A 14,519-nucleotide genomic window follows, 5' to 3' on the forward strand; every position below is an offset into this window, starting at 1 on the left:
TAAAAAGAGCTGAGTGAGAAGGTATGCGAAGAATCAACCGAAGGTCACACCAAAGCCAGCGTGAACAGGTTTTCAGCTGCTTTTTAAAGGAGACCACTGAGTCCACTGATCTCAGGCTCAGGGGGAGAGAGTTCCAGAGGCCTGGGGGCCACAGCAGCAGATGATCCGTTACATTTGGTCTTTAGCTTGGTGATGAAAATCATCCGACAGTTTAAAAATCCTGCCTTGGCCTTAGTTTTTACACAAATCCTTCAGGAATCGGTCAGATCTTACACAGACCCCTTTTTTCTGCTTCAATCCTACATATTCAGCTGCACAGCAGTGGGTAAGATGCTCTCAGGCCCCAGATTCCGGTCATGGCCGACCTATAGCAGCTCAGCGGGGTCACCTCTCCCACATTTCATCTCCTAAACACACAAATCAAACGGAGTCGCTCCCTAGCACTAAGGTTTTGGGTCTGAGTAGAAGGGGGAGGGTTGACTCAGAACAACTTGGGATCTGTCCTGATTTGGATTTGGCCTATTTGGTCTCGACTTCTCCAGCTGTAAGTTACTGAGGACAGAAAGAGATGACCGCAGTGTAATGCTTGTGATCGCCTCTAAACTTCAGCATTAGAAACAAACCGGTTTTTACTTGATTAACGCCTCTTTAATCAAGTTTTATGTAAACAAGATCTTGCTTTTTCCAGGTTAGACACCGATTGACAGACAGATTAAAAATTGTAACCAAATCCAAAATCCTTATACAATTTTTTAGCTAAATTGATGAATTTCAAAATAAATGTACAAATAATAATCAAAAAAAGCTCACACGTTCCCAAATCTACATGAATTAAAAGGCTTTCTTGATATATCTATAATTACGTCTTTGGGGTCAGAGTAAGGTGGGAGGTTGCTGCCTTGTGTTTAGAGATGAGAGCAGATAACACAACAGACTCAGAAGCCACCACATGCTACTGCTGTCAAACTGGGACAAACCAAAACTTTTCAAACAGAAGATGACAGCCAAAGGGGCAGAGTTTAGTTAAGCCTAATTCTTTAATTTTTGTGTGTGTAAATTTTTAATTGATTTGTTATATTTATACAAGGAGGCTGTAGTGTGCAGTGGCTAGCGCTGTAGCCTTGCATCAAGAAGATCCTGGATTCAGATCCTGGCCTAGGGTCTTTCTGCAAGGAGTTTGCATGTTCTCCCTGTGCATTGTTGATCTCTCCTCAGCCTACAGTTCTGTGTCTCTCTACTCACGAGCTTTTGGAGACAGCAGAATATTTGAAGGAGCAGCAAAGCTAAATGCACAAAGGTGTCAAAATCCATTTCAGGAGACTTAAAAATAGGAATCTTTGTTAAAATTCCTGATCTGAAAAAATCTTTATGAAGCTAAAATTTTCCAGATCAAATGTTATTCTTTCCGTCCACGAATATGACATCCTTCCATTAAAATGAGATTTAGAAACGGTCCTTTAAGCCAGATTTCAAATTTTAATGAATTTGTTCAATTATTACTAAAAGGAAAGAGATAAACTTTCTCCATCACAAATACCAGATGTGCATTCCATTGTTCCTTACAACCTGCACTGGTTTATTTTATAAAAGGATGAAAATACTTTCAGCTTTTTATGAGCCACAAAACAATGTGTAGCATCTTTTTTTTTTCTTTTTTGTATTTTGAATTGGTCTTTTCATACAGTTTTTTCTGAATATTCATTGACTTTTCTGTTTTCTTTCTTTCCCACATCTGCACGGACCATAAACCAGCCTGTTTGTCTGTGTGGTGGTGCAGCGCTGCATGCTCAGTGGAGGGATACAATCACAAACATACAGGATGGTTGTTTTCAGATTAATCCTGCCAGTTTTGGGTTTCCCTCTGCCGAGCTCAGACTCTGGAGGAACGACTGCTGCTGCTGTTTGCTGCCTGTTGGGAAATTTAACAAATCACACATAAATGTTGCTATTTATGATCAGCAGGTGCACATTATTACCTTTCATTTGTTTTACAATTCGTAACTCACCAGAGATTAGAAATAAAACAACATATTTTTACTTTATCTTCTTTGTTCAAGAAATTGAAAACCTTTTGCTTGCTTGTGTATTTTATGCACACAAATGATTGTCAGAACTTATATTAGTATCACAAAGTTGTATTACACACACACACACACACACACACACACACACACACACACACACACACACACACACACACACACACACACACACACACACACACACACACACACACACACACACACACACACACACACAAGGTTTTATATATATTTACTGAATGGAAATCTGCTTTTCCAGCAAAACCTTCTGGGCCTCTCAGATGCAAACTCACATCCATGTGCAGAGAAATTTAACATTTTAATTATTCAACGAATTTATACATTTTGGGTGGCGGCAACGGGCTGCACAGTGGAGCTGTTGCCTTGTAGCAAGAAGGTCCTGGTTCGATTCCCGGCCTGGGATCTTTCTGCATGGAGTTTGCATGTTCTCCCTGTGCATGCGTGGGTTCTCTCCGGGTGCTCCGGCTTCCTCCCACAGTCCAAAAACATGACTGTTAGGTTTATCGGTCTGTCTAAATTGTCCTTAGGTGTGAGTGTGTGTGTGTGCATGGTTGTTTGTCCTGTGTGTCTCTGTGTTGCCCTGCGATGGACTGGATCTCTGTCCAGGGTGTACCCCGCCTACTTGCCCGTTGACCGCTGGAGATACCCCCCCCCCGCGACCCTGCATGGACAAAGCGGGTTCAGAAAATGGATGAATGGATGGGTGGTGGCAACAAGTCATTCTGAGCTCTGATATTAAATGAACTGAACAGATGCAAATGGTTGACAGTTTCATGTGTAACTGATGGCGACTCATTGATGGTGACAGCTCGAATTCGCACATCAGATGTGATTCCTATCAGAAAGTGTGAACTGTTCATCCTGGCATGGACCAACGCTGCCTCCACACAGCTGAATCCTGCTTTTCTTGCTTTTGAAGTATTGATAGAAAGCTAATATATAATTACAATTTTTTTTAATATCTCTGGCATGTTCGGATGTTGTTATAAGTGTGTGACATCAAATAAGAAAATACGTTTAGCCCATATTAAATAAACAAATTAATTTCAGATTGAAAAATCAGAAAAAAGACAAAGTTGAAGGCTGAGCAGTTACAGTGCAGAAGGTGCAGCATAAGAAACATTCAAAGGCTGATGAATACAATTGGGCACATTTGAGGTCAAGAGGAAGCTTATTCTATCTGTGTGCAGCATAGTAGCTAAAAGCAGCTTCACCCTGTTTGGGCTTGAAAATTTGCGGTACTTCTGCTTTGAGGTGCAGCTTCCTGACCTGCTCGTTCGAGAGCTAGCAAGTTTAACCTGTTGATTAATGCAGCATTGTTCAGCAGTTTACCTCCCATTGTTGTGGCACTGTTGCTGCTGTACTTCATAAAAGGTAAAAATCAAGATCAAGCTTGTTCATTGTAGAATGCCAAAAAATATAACCGCCATTTTAACGCCACAACCTTCCTTCTTATTAATTAACATGCTATTTCGAGAACGTTTCTGTTAAAAAAAAACCTTATATCACCTTATAACGAGAAACTTCCTTGCATGGGTGTAGTTATTTTGCACCCCCCCCCCCCCACACACACACACACACTTTTTCCAAAGTCGATTTTTGTCCCCTGCAGTTTTTACCATCCAAAAACAATATTACACTATACTGAACAGACACTGGTTGAGCACTAGGACCAAGCGGAAAACAACAGCTAGTGTTGATGCCCGTTTACCAGTCAACACATTCTCACTACCAGCGCGTCAAAAACAAATGCTTGGTCAGCCACCCTCCGCGTCAGACCCCTGACACCAAAAGTGCCCTTTTTCGTCACTTATGTGCGAAAAGGGATTTTTCCCTTTTCTGACTGCAGATCCCAATGCAGCGTAAAACTGACGCGTTGGGATGTCCACAGCCAAACAAGCTCATTGTACCTCACCCTAACCTTATCCTCTTGTTATTTAACCTTCCCCTCACCCCTATCCTAACCTTAACCATCTTGCTAGCGAACACATTAGTGATGTGTCGGTCGCTCTAAAAGCCGGCTCTATGAAGTGAACTAAGGGAGTAGTGATGGGAATTCCGGCTCTTTTTAGAGAGCCGGTTCTTTTGGCTCAGCTCACCAAAAAGAGCCGGCTCTTTCGGCTCCCAAGTGGCTCCTCAGATTTTCAGTTGCGTAGAGTACATTTATAACCAAAATAATGCAAAACTATATGTTAAATGATTTTCTAATGTAAAAAAAAGCAATATATCAAATATTTGTCATTTCTATGGATTTAATAACTGAACACTTTAAGAAATCTCCACTTTCCAACTGCTGGCGCTAATTTTCTCACCGTCTTTGTCGCACTCTCCTCTCTCTCTCTCTCTCTCCCTCTCTCGCCTTTTTCCTCCTCCTCATTCCCTCTCGTCTCCCTCCACCCGCTTGTGCTCTGCTGTGTGTCTGAGTCTGATCCTCCCTCTTCCCCGTCCCTACTGTGTGTGGACAGTCTGGACACGCAGTTACACATGTTGACCAATCGCCTGTAGCTTTCATCAAAGCAAAGGGGGAGGGGGGAGGGGAGGGGGCGGCTCCCAATGACGAGCCGGCTCCCGTCGTTCACTTCAAAGAGCCGGCTCTTAGAGCCGGTTCGTTCGCGACCGACACATCACTATAAGGGAGCCGCTTCGTCATTGGTCGGGTTTGGACCGAGGCAACGCGAGAGGGAGGTTTCAACCACCAAGGTGGAGGTTAGAAGTAGAGGGTATTTGTAACCTCCCCCTCTCCACATGGTATGTTCTAACATTCCCCTTGGGCGGCAAATAGGAAAATTCACAGTCAGAATGCAGTGAGAGTAACATTTTAGGTGGCAAGTGGGTTAAGGTTCGGAAGAGGGTGAGGGGAAGGTAATAGTAAAACGTTAAGGTTTAGGTGCGGATATATGAGCTGGTTCGGTGCCACATCAGCAGACATCCCATCGCGTCAGTTTTACGCTGCATTGGGATCTGCCGTCAGAAAAAGGAAATGAAAAAGGGCACTTTTGGCGTCAGGGTTCTGACGCGGAGGGTGGATGACCAAGCGTTTGTTTTTGATGGGCTGGGAGTGAGAATGTGTTGCACTATTAGAACCGTCCATAAGCTCATCTATTGGCGCTGCTGATTCTTGCTAACATGTGATTGGCCGTTCCTGCCACCTGTGTACTTGACAGTTCTGCATTCCTGACATTGCATAAAAGAGCCTCTAGTTTTTACATATTTACTTACTGTAAAGATCCCCCCCACACACACGTCTAAAGTCAAAACTACATCTGTGCTTCCTTGTTATTTAGAGATACTGCTCCTATATATTTTCATTTTGCTGATGGCAGTATGCTTCCATACATCTGACCACTTGTTGTATTTTAGATAAAACCAATTAAAATATGAGAAACTTCTTAATATGCAACCAAAGGTTGGGTTTAAAGCTCAGACATTTGAAATGTTATGTTTGTTTTATTAAAACACCGCTAAATCACGGTTTCCTCCAAAACTGGACATTTCTTCCATTTCTAATGCACAAATCAGAACGTGGGCACTATGACCCAGCAGATGGCCAACTCTTCGAGAGAGAGGAAAGAAAGAGAGAAGAGCAGAACGAGGTTGTGATGAGTGTTTGATGTCAGAGTCTGTATAAAGCCGAGGATTTGGGTTGGCTCACCAATCACCCCAAGAGGCCGGAAGAGCCGCAGCTCAGGAGAACTTCTGTCCTATATGCGGATTATCTGTGACATCCTCCCAGATGTTGCGCCACCAGGACGCACCGCGCAACGCAGCATGCTCATCTCTTGTATGAGATCAGAAAGTCTTATTTCATGGATAAAAAGCGGAAACAGGAATGGATATTTGTGATCTTGGAAATTTTGATGAAAGAAAATAAAAATGAGGAAGAAAAGGGTTTAATCTGGCTGTGCCATTTCTCTGAGCGGATGGCACAGGCAGGGCGGCGCACATCCGGAGGAACGGACTTCACTTGGTGACTTTAAATTGACTGAAAAGTTATGGAACCTCCTGAGCCAACTCAACCCGCGAACGCCTCCAACGACAGTTTGATTTCGTCTCCATCTGCTGATGATGAGAGCGCAGAAAGCCTCGCCTACCAGATCAGCCTGGCTCTGATCCTCTCGCTCATCACCCTCGCCACCACCTTATCCAACGCTTTTGTCATCGCCACCATCTCCCAGTCTAAGAAACTGCAAACTCCTGCCAACTTCCTGATCGCCTCCCTGGCAGTCACCGACCTCCTGGTGTCCATCCTGGTAATGCCCATCTGCGTCCTGTACACGGTCATCCACACATGGACGCTGGGCCAGATCGTATGCGACATCTGGCTCTCCTCGGACATAACGTGTTGCACCGCGTCCATTCTCCACCTGTGCGTAATCGCTTTGGATCGGTACTGGGCCATAACAGACGCGGTGGAGTACTCCAAAAAGCGCACGCCGGCGCGCGCAGCCGGAATGGTGGCCACGGCGTGGGTGATCGCCGTGTCCATCTCGCTTCCGCCTCTCTTCTGGAGGCAGGTGAAGGCGGAGGAGCTGACCAGCTGCAGCGTCAACACGGACCACATTTTCTACACCATCTACTCCACCTTCGGGGCTTTCTACATCCCCACCTTGCTCCTAATCGTCCTGTACGGCAGGATTTACGTCGAGGCTCGGAAACGGATCCTCAAACAATCCCCGAAGAAGGTCGGGAAGAGACTCACCTCTGCGCACCTGGTCACCAACTCTCCCGGATCCGTGGCGTCCACCACCTCTCTGCAGTACGGGAGGCACGACACTCCGAGCGACACCGGCTCCTCCACGAGCGACAACCAGGTGAAGGTGACGGTGTCGGACGCTCTTTTGGAGAAAAAGCGCATTTCAGCAGCCAGGGAGCGAAAGGCGACCAAGACTTTGGGGATAATCCTCGGCGCGTACATAGTTTGCTGGCTTCCGTTTTTTATTTACACGTTGCTGGTGGCCACATGTGAGACATGTTTAAACCACGATCTGTTTGACTTCTTCACCTGGCTGGGGTACCTTAATTCTCTCATCAACCCCATCATTTACACCATGTCCAACGAGGACTTCAAGAAGGCTTTCCAAAAGCTGGTGCGCTTCAGATGCGGCCGCTGGTGAACTCGGAACTTCAGCCTCGGATAATATTTATTTCTTATTATTATTTAATGTAGACTCTGGAAATCCTGGAGGATTAATGAATTGTGCATGCAAAAAAAAAAAACAAATAAAAAAACACAGGCATTAAAATCGATCCACATCAAAATGTGTGAGAAAGGGAAGAAATAACAAAAAAATCCTTTTTACGCACGTTATTAAATTACTTTCCTGCTCAGATTAAATAATTTTATGTTAAATATTTGACTTTAATGGCCCAGAGATAAATAAGGTTTCATTTTTAAACTCTAAATGTTTAATAAATGACAAAAAGGTAATGATACTGCTTGTGCGTGATTTCTCTGATGAGAAGGAAGATTTCACGCACACATAAAAACCTCCAGCAGCTGCTGCTGTGTTCATTTTTGCTGAACAAACATCCCAGTTTTCCTGCGTGTCTCTGCTGCTGCATTAAATCTGTAGCATGTAACAGGTCACTAGGGTCATTGCCTTACTGATGCAACGTTGACTAAGAGTTTGAACTGCAGAACAAATAGCGAGAGGATTTGTGCAATAAAGCATTTTAAGTATCTGGCATAGATCGGTTTGCTTTGCCTGAAACAGAGAAAAACGATACATTGAATAAAACATCCTGATTGTGTTAAAGGCTTCTTCCTGCTGTGGTTGTGCCTTTTGCTGCAGTTTGGTGTGTTCCTATCGTCGCTGCTTCCTCCATGTAATCAGCTGCTGTCAGAATCCAGTGAGTAATGGTGGACAGTGCTCATCTTTTTCGATGTCACACGGGGTAGTCATCATGTCAACTCGTATAAATACACCAGTTTCCAAGGCCTCAGCAGCTATAAATGGGTTACAGAATATCAAAAGCAACATAATTGGTAATAAATACTAGTTCATAGTTATTTTAACTGTTTTTCACATTCAAAAAGGCGTAGAACAGAAACAGTTAGCTAACAATAGGTTTTGGTGAAAAGACTCATATTTTTCCTCACAAAAACATGAATAAATCAAAACTTAATTTCTGAACCTTGAATTGACCTCATCTCTAATAATTTCCCATTTTATGTAAAAAAGTGATTGAATAAGCGTAATGAAATCTTAACCCCTTTATAGGGAACTCACTGAAGTAGTTTAAATTTTAAAATTTCAAACCCAGGGTGTTATTATGGTATATAACAAAATTATTCTTCTGTTGTTACAGTTTTTAATAACAGCTATTTATATGCAGAAAATCACAGAAAACAAAAGGATGAATTCCTGTAATTCTGAGAGTCAATGTAAAGGCACATCACCATTTTTTATGATGTGAGTGGAAGTGTTTAAATATAGATGCTGGCCCTTTAAAGGGTTTTAATGACATGTCAGAAAGGTTCTTGTCATGTGCTTTTTTTCTCCTTTTTATTTGTATGACATGTTCTGTATACTCTACTTTTCAAAAAGATTTCAACAACAGGTGTTATCTTTTCTAGATGCAGATGGATTCTTTGCGCTGTGTTCTAAAAATGCTCCGATGAGCAAACCGGAACAGAATCAACCACAAGGCGTGTAAAAGATGAGGCAGATATAAAAGAGAAGCCGAACATTCATGACCAAACCTGTATTTTGTTTAAACAAATCCTCTGTAATAAAAAAAAGTATATATATTTATTTATTTATCAACAAAATATGTCTTACATGTTAAAAAAACAGCTGTCAGCAGTAAACTTTTGTTTGTAAAACATGTAAACAGACTCTTACGATAACAGTGACAAGCTCATAGTAGCCAATGGTTTATTAAATAAAATACTAAACAAATCAAGTTAACCATTATTAAAACAGAACACAGACAAAAGTTAACAGATGTTAGTGATAATATTAGAAGGTTTATCATTTAATTATATATAAATGTATTAATGAAAACACAGTACTTCCAGTTACATTTTTAAAACACCAAACTTTATTTATTACTTACAACATTACAAGGAAGATAAACAAACACAAGAATAAATAGGAACCTAAGAAATACCGGTAGATGAAATTTTACAAAAAATGTGCCAGGGGTTTGTCAAAGTAAAGAACACAATAATAACTTGGTTGGGATACTTGAAAAAAAAATTTTTTTTAAGTTGTCCAAGTCAAAGCAAAGTCATCAGGTCATTAAAGCCATTCTATGCAACTTTTTCTTATTTTCTGTCATTTTCTTGAGCCAGCATGTGCTAAAACGACCCTTTCCAGGGTTAATAAAATGTCCCCCCCCCCCCCCCCCACACACACACACCCTCTGTGGCTACAATAACACATTTGCAACTTCAAATTTCCAGACCGCCACTTGTGGACTTAGAAAAAAGTGAAGCTCGCACCCTGCTGTCTGCTTCCAGCACGTTTCCTGCAAGTTTTACATCATGAACACAGCCAACTTTTTAATTTAGTGATGAACATCTCCTATAGACACTAATAAATGCTGAGGAGACATTTCAGCTGTTAGATTAAGGTGTTATAAAGACAAATGCACAGCGATGACAAAAGTTTCTCTTTTGCTTTGACCGCAGATGATTACTAACGAAAACTAGGGGGTGCTAAAAGCAAGCAAAACTGCTTAGTGTCCCTTTAGAATCAGAGCATATTTTCAGTGTTTCCCCAGCTTTAAGATTGTGTGCAGTAGATAACCAGTGCAAATATACCCTAACTTCCATTTGTGAACATAAATCTTAGACAAAAGCAAAAACAAATTAATTGCATGACAAAACCAAGTGCGACTCCCACTACTGGAACCCCGAGGTAACTGCAACTGTTTAAGCAATCAGTGATCTGGAAAAAAGTCATTTATTACGCATATAAGGAATAAAACAAGCAAATAGATGCACATAATTACCAGGAAAATAAACAGGGCAGAAATAAATGAAGATTGTTGTCTTCTGATTATTATCAGCAACAATAACACATGTAGTTTTAGAAATTGGAGCTTTTAGCTCACTTTGGTTTGCATTTGAAGGACCCAAATCAGTCTTGTTAGATGTGAATTTTATTTTTAGGATAGGTCAAGATCTTAATAGCTGTAATGAAATGTCCCGTTGATGTCAACACAAATACAAATTGTTTTTTCTTTACGTCGTCGTCTTCCTCCACTTATCCGGGTCCGGGTCGCGGGGGCAGCATCCCAACTAGGGAGCTCCAGACCATCCTCTCCCCGGCCTTCTCCACCAGCTCCTCCGGCAGGACCCCAAGGCGTTCCCGGACCAGATTGGAGATGTAACCTCTCCAACGTGTCCTGGGTCGACCCGGGGGCCTCCTGCCGGCAGGAAATGCCCGAAACACCTCCCCAGGGAGGCGTCTAGGAGGCATCCTGACCAGATGCCCAAACCACCTCAACTGACTCCTTTCGATCTGGAGGAGCAGCGGTTCTATTCCGAGTCCCTCCCGAATGTCCGAGCTCCTCACCCTATCTCTAAGGCTGAGCCCGGCCACCCTACGGAGGAAACTCATTTCGGCCGCTTGTATCCGCGATCTCGTTCTTTCGGTCATTACCCAAAGCTCATGACCATAGGTGAGGATTGGGATGTAGATCGGCCGGTAAATCGAGAGCCTGGCTTTCTGCCTCAGCTCCCTCTTCACCACGACAGATCGGCTCAGCGTCCGCATCACTGCAGACGCCAAACCAATCCGCCTGTCGATCTCCCGATCCCTCCTACCCTCACTCGTGAACAAGACCCTGAGATACTTAAACTCCTCCACTTGAGGTAGGACTTCTCCCTCGACCTAGAGTTGGCAAGCCACCCTTTTCCGGTCGAGAACCATGGGCTCAGATTTGGAGGTGCTGATCCTCATCCCAGCTGCTTCACACTCGGCCACGAACCTACCCAGCAAGAGCGGAAGATCAGAGCTGGATGAAGCTAGGAGGACCACATCATCCGCAAAAAGCAGAGACGAGATTCTCCTGCCACCAAACTCCACACACTCCACACCACGGCTGCGCCTAGAAATTCTGTCCATAAAGGTAATGAACAGAACCGGTGACAAAGGGCAGCCCTGGCGGAGTCCAACCCTCACCGGGAACAGGTCCGACTTACTCTCGTGCAAATTATGACATCACACCGGTTATTTTTATCATCTTGTGTCCAAAAAACTGTTATACAAAGCCATCTTTTTTATTACTCCTTCCATGTGGCACTAACTTTAACCATAAGGCAGCTTGTCAACACTCAGTGTGATAGCGACATATTGTGTGAAGCATGTGTCATCTCTGAGCAAAGGTGAGAAGCAGGTTACAGACGTCTGACGCTGAAGTACCAACAGGTTTCACAAAGCAGGGTATGTTGACAAATACATACAACAAAAACCTTTCCTCTTTCTTCTTAATTAGCTGAACCTGCTGTGTTGCTGACCGGCCACAGGGCGAAGGGCACAGTGGCATGCGAAGCTGAACACATGGATAATGAAACTATAGAATTCTTTCATTGTACATTTGGTTTGCAGGTTTGTTGTTTCACCTTTTGTGATTAAGGAGTGTTTGCAGTTTTTATCAAATGAAAAATGGAGGCACAGCAGGCCATCTGTTATTAATAAGGAACCTCAGAAAGGCAATAACAGCTGACCTTGACTGGTTGTTAAAAAGAGTCAGCGATCTCTTGGAAAATGGCCGTGAATGACAATCAAATGCCAATTCAACTAATTCTTTCTTTGATCTTCCTATGTTGTGCAAAATATACTGGAAATTTGGTTTTCAAACCTATTGGCAGAACAGTGACTTTTAATTTGAATTTCTGGAAACAACAACTTGATGTTAAGTCAAAATAAGAAGTAGATTGTTAAAGATGAAGCCATTACCTGCCTTGTTTATTCCCACAAATGTACAGGCTGTGTGTTTGTGTCTGTGCTACATCACAGCCCTTAGTTATATGTGTTCTTTCCTTGCTTCACAGCAGATCCACGTCTAAAAGCAGTTCCTCTGCCTCTAAGCAAAGTGGGCTGGTTTAAAGGTTCACAGCACTTTACATTAGTTTCTTCTCCAATTCACCTCTCAGAGGCTTCTGAGCAAGATCCTCCAGCAGTCAAGATTACAATACCCAGTGCAAAGACTGTCTGGAATGGTTACAGTGTGAAGTCTGTCACATTTGCTTCAGTGAGAGTGTGAACCATACACACAATAAATGTGTGTGTGTGTGTGCATGTATGTGTTGTGTGTGTGTGTGTGTGTGTGAGAGAGAGAGAGAGAGAGAGAGAGAGAGAGAGAGAGAGGGGGAGAGAGAGAGACCTGAAACATGTTCTTGCAATTTGTTCTGATCTTAGGCATTCTAAGGATTCTCTAATTGTTGGTGGATTTTCCACAGACAAGGCAATTAAAGATCATGGATATATTTTACAAGTGCTGGTCATAAAATTAGAATATCACGACAAAGTTGATTTGGTCAAGTAATTCTATTCATCCATCTTCTTCCACTTATTCCACTTGTCGGGTCATGAGGGCAGCAGCCGGTGCTGAGAGGCTTATACTTCCCTCTCTCCATCCATTTGGGCCAGCTCCTCTGGGGAAATCCCAAGGCGTTCCCTGGCCAGCCATGAGACAGTCCCTCCAGCGTGTCCGGGGTCTTTATTTAGGTCTTCTCCTGGTTGGATATGCCCAGAAACTTCACCAGGGAGACGTCCAGGAGGCATCCTAACCAGATGCCCGAGCCACCTCAACTGGCTCCTCTCAATGTAGAGGAGCAGCAGGTCTCTGAGCCCCTCCAGGATGACCAAGCTTCTTACCCTATCTCTAAGGGAGAGCCGAACCCTAACCCTAACCCAACCTGCAAAGAAAACTAATTTTGGCCGCTTGTATCTGTGATCCTGTACTTTTGGTCACTACCCAAAGCTCGTGACCATAGATGAGAGTTGGAACGTAGATCGACCGGTAAACTGAGAGTTTTGTCTTCCGGCTCAGCTCTCTCCTCTGCACGACAGATCACTGCAGACACTGCACCAGTTCGCCTGTCAATCTCGTGCTCCATCTTTCCCTCACTCGTGAACAAGTCCCCAAGATACTTAAACTCCTGTACTTGGGGTGGAGAAGGCATTCTACGCTTTTCCGACTCAGAACCATGGTCTCAGATTTAGAAGAGCCGATTATCATCATAGCTGCTACACACTCGGCTGTGAACTGCTCCGGCAAAAGCCGGATATCACGTTCTGATGAAGGCAACAGGACCACATCATTTGCAAAAAGCAGAAACCAAATCCTCAGGCCACAAAATTGGACTCCATCAACACCTTGGCTATGCCTAGGAATCCTGTCCATGAAAGTTATGAGTAAAATCTGTGATAAAGGGCAATCTTGGCGGAGTCCAAGTCTCACCCGAAACAAGTCCGACTCAGTGCCGGCAATGCGGACCAAATTCTGGTCATGTAGGGACCTAGCCTGCATCAGAGGGCCTAATGCTCCATACTCCTAAAAGACCCCCCACAGGGCCTTCCAAGGGATGCAGTTAAATGCCTTCTCCAAATCCCCAAAACACACATAGACTGGTTGGGCGAACTCCCACACACCCTCCAGGACCCCCTAGGGGTATAAAGCTGGTCCACTAGTCCACGGCCAGGACAAAAACCTAAGTAATTCGATTCAAAAAGTGAAACTTGTATATTAGATTCATTCATTACACATAGACTGATATAATTCAAATGTTTATTTAATTTAGTTTTGATAATTATAACTGACAACTAATGAAAATCCCAAATTCAGTATCTCAGAAAGTTAGAATATCAATGCAGCAAAAGAAATTTTAGAAATGTTGACCAACTGAAAAGTAAGAGCATGAACAGCACTCAGTATTTAGTTGGGGCTCCTTTGGCCTGGGTTACTGCAGCAATGTGGCGTGGCATAGAGTCCATCAGTCTGTAGCACTGCTCTGGTGTTATGAGAGCCCATGTTGCTCTGATCGTGGCTCTTCTGAATTGTTGGGTCTGGTGTATTACACCGTCCTCTTCACAATACAACATAGATGTTCTATGGGTTTAAGGTCAGGTGAGTTTGCTGGCCAATCAAGAAAAGGGATACCATGATGCTTAAACCAGGTACTGGTAGCTTTGGCACTGTGTGCAGGTGCCAAGTTCTATTGGAAAAGGAAATCTGCATCTCAATAAAGTTGGTCAGCAGCAGGAAGCATGAAGTGCTCTAAAACTTCCTGGTAGAGGGCTACGTTGACCTTGGGCCTCAGAAAACACAATGGACCAACATCAGTAGATAACAAGCACCCCAAAACTTCACCAACTGTGACTTTACACTGGACCTCAAGCAATATGGATTCTACCTCTCCTCTCTTTCACCAGACTCTGGGACCTTGATTTCCAAAGGAAATGCAAACTTTACTTTTATCCGAGAATCTAACTTTGGATC

General features: G+C 43.4%; 1 protein-coding gene across 1 annotated transcript; it reads left to right on the forward strand.

Moving 5' to 3' along the window:
* The first annotated feature begins 5,602 nt into the window (after positions 1–5,602).
* Positions 5,603–9,356, forward strand: htr1b (5-hydroxytryptamine (serotonin) receptor 1B). The gene has a single exon (XM_015969949.3). It carries the CDS (start codon positions 6,056–6,058, stop codon positions 7,175–7,177), a length of 1,122 nt encoding a protein of 373 aa, XP_015825435.1. The 5' UTR covers positions 5,603–6,055; the 3' UTR covers positions 7,178–9,356.
* Positions 9,357–14,519: the final 5,163 nt, after the last annotated feature.

The sequence above is a fragment of the Nothobranchius furzeri genome, chromosome 18, assembly GCF_043380555.1.
Source record: "Nothobranchius furzeri strain GRZ-AD chromosome 18, NfurGRZ-RIMD1, whole genome shotgun sequence".
NCBI lineage: Eukaryota > Metazoa > Chordata > Actinopteri > Cyprinodontiformes > Nothobranchiidae > Nothobranchius > Nothobranchius furzeri.

What these genes read in the sequence shown, in the direction of transcription:
- htr1b (XM_015969949.3), top strand. Translation starts at nt 6,056, where the DNA reads ATGGAACCTCCTGAGCCAACTCAACCCGCGAACGCCTCCAACGACAGT.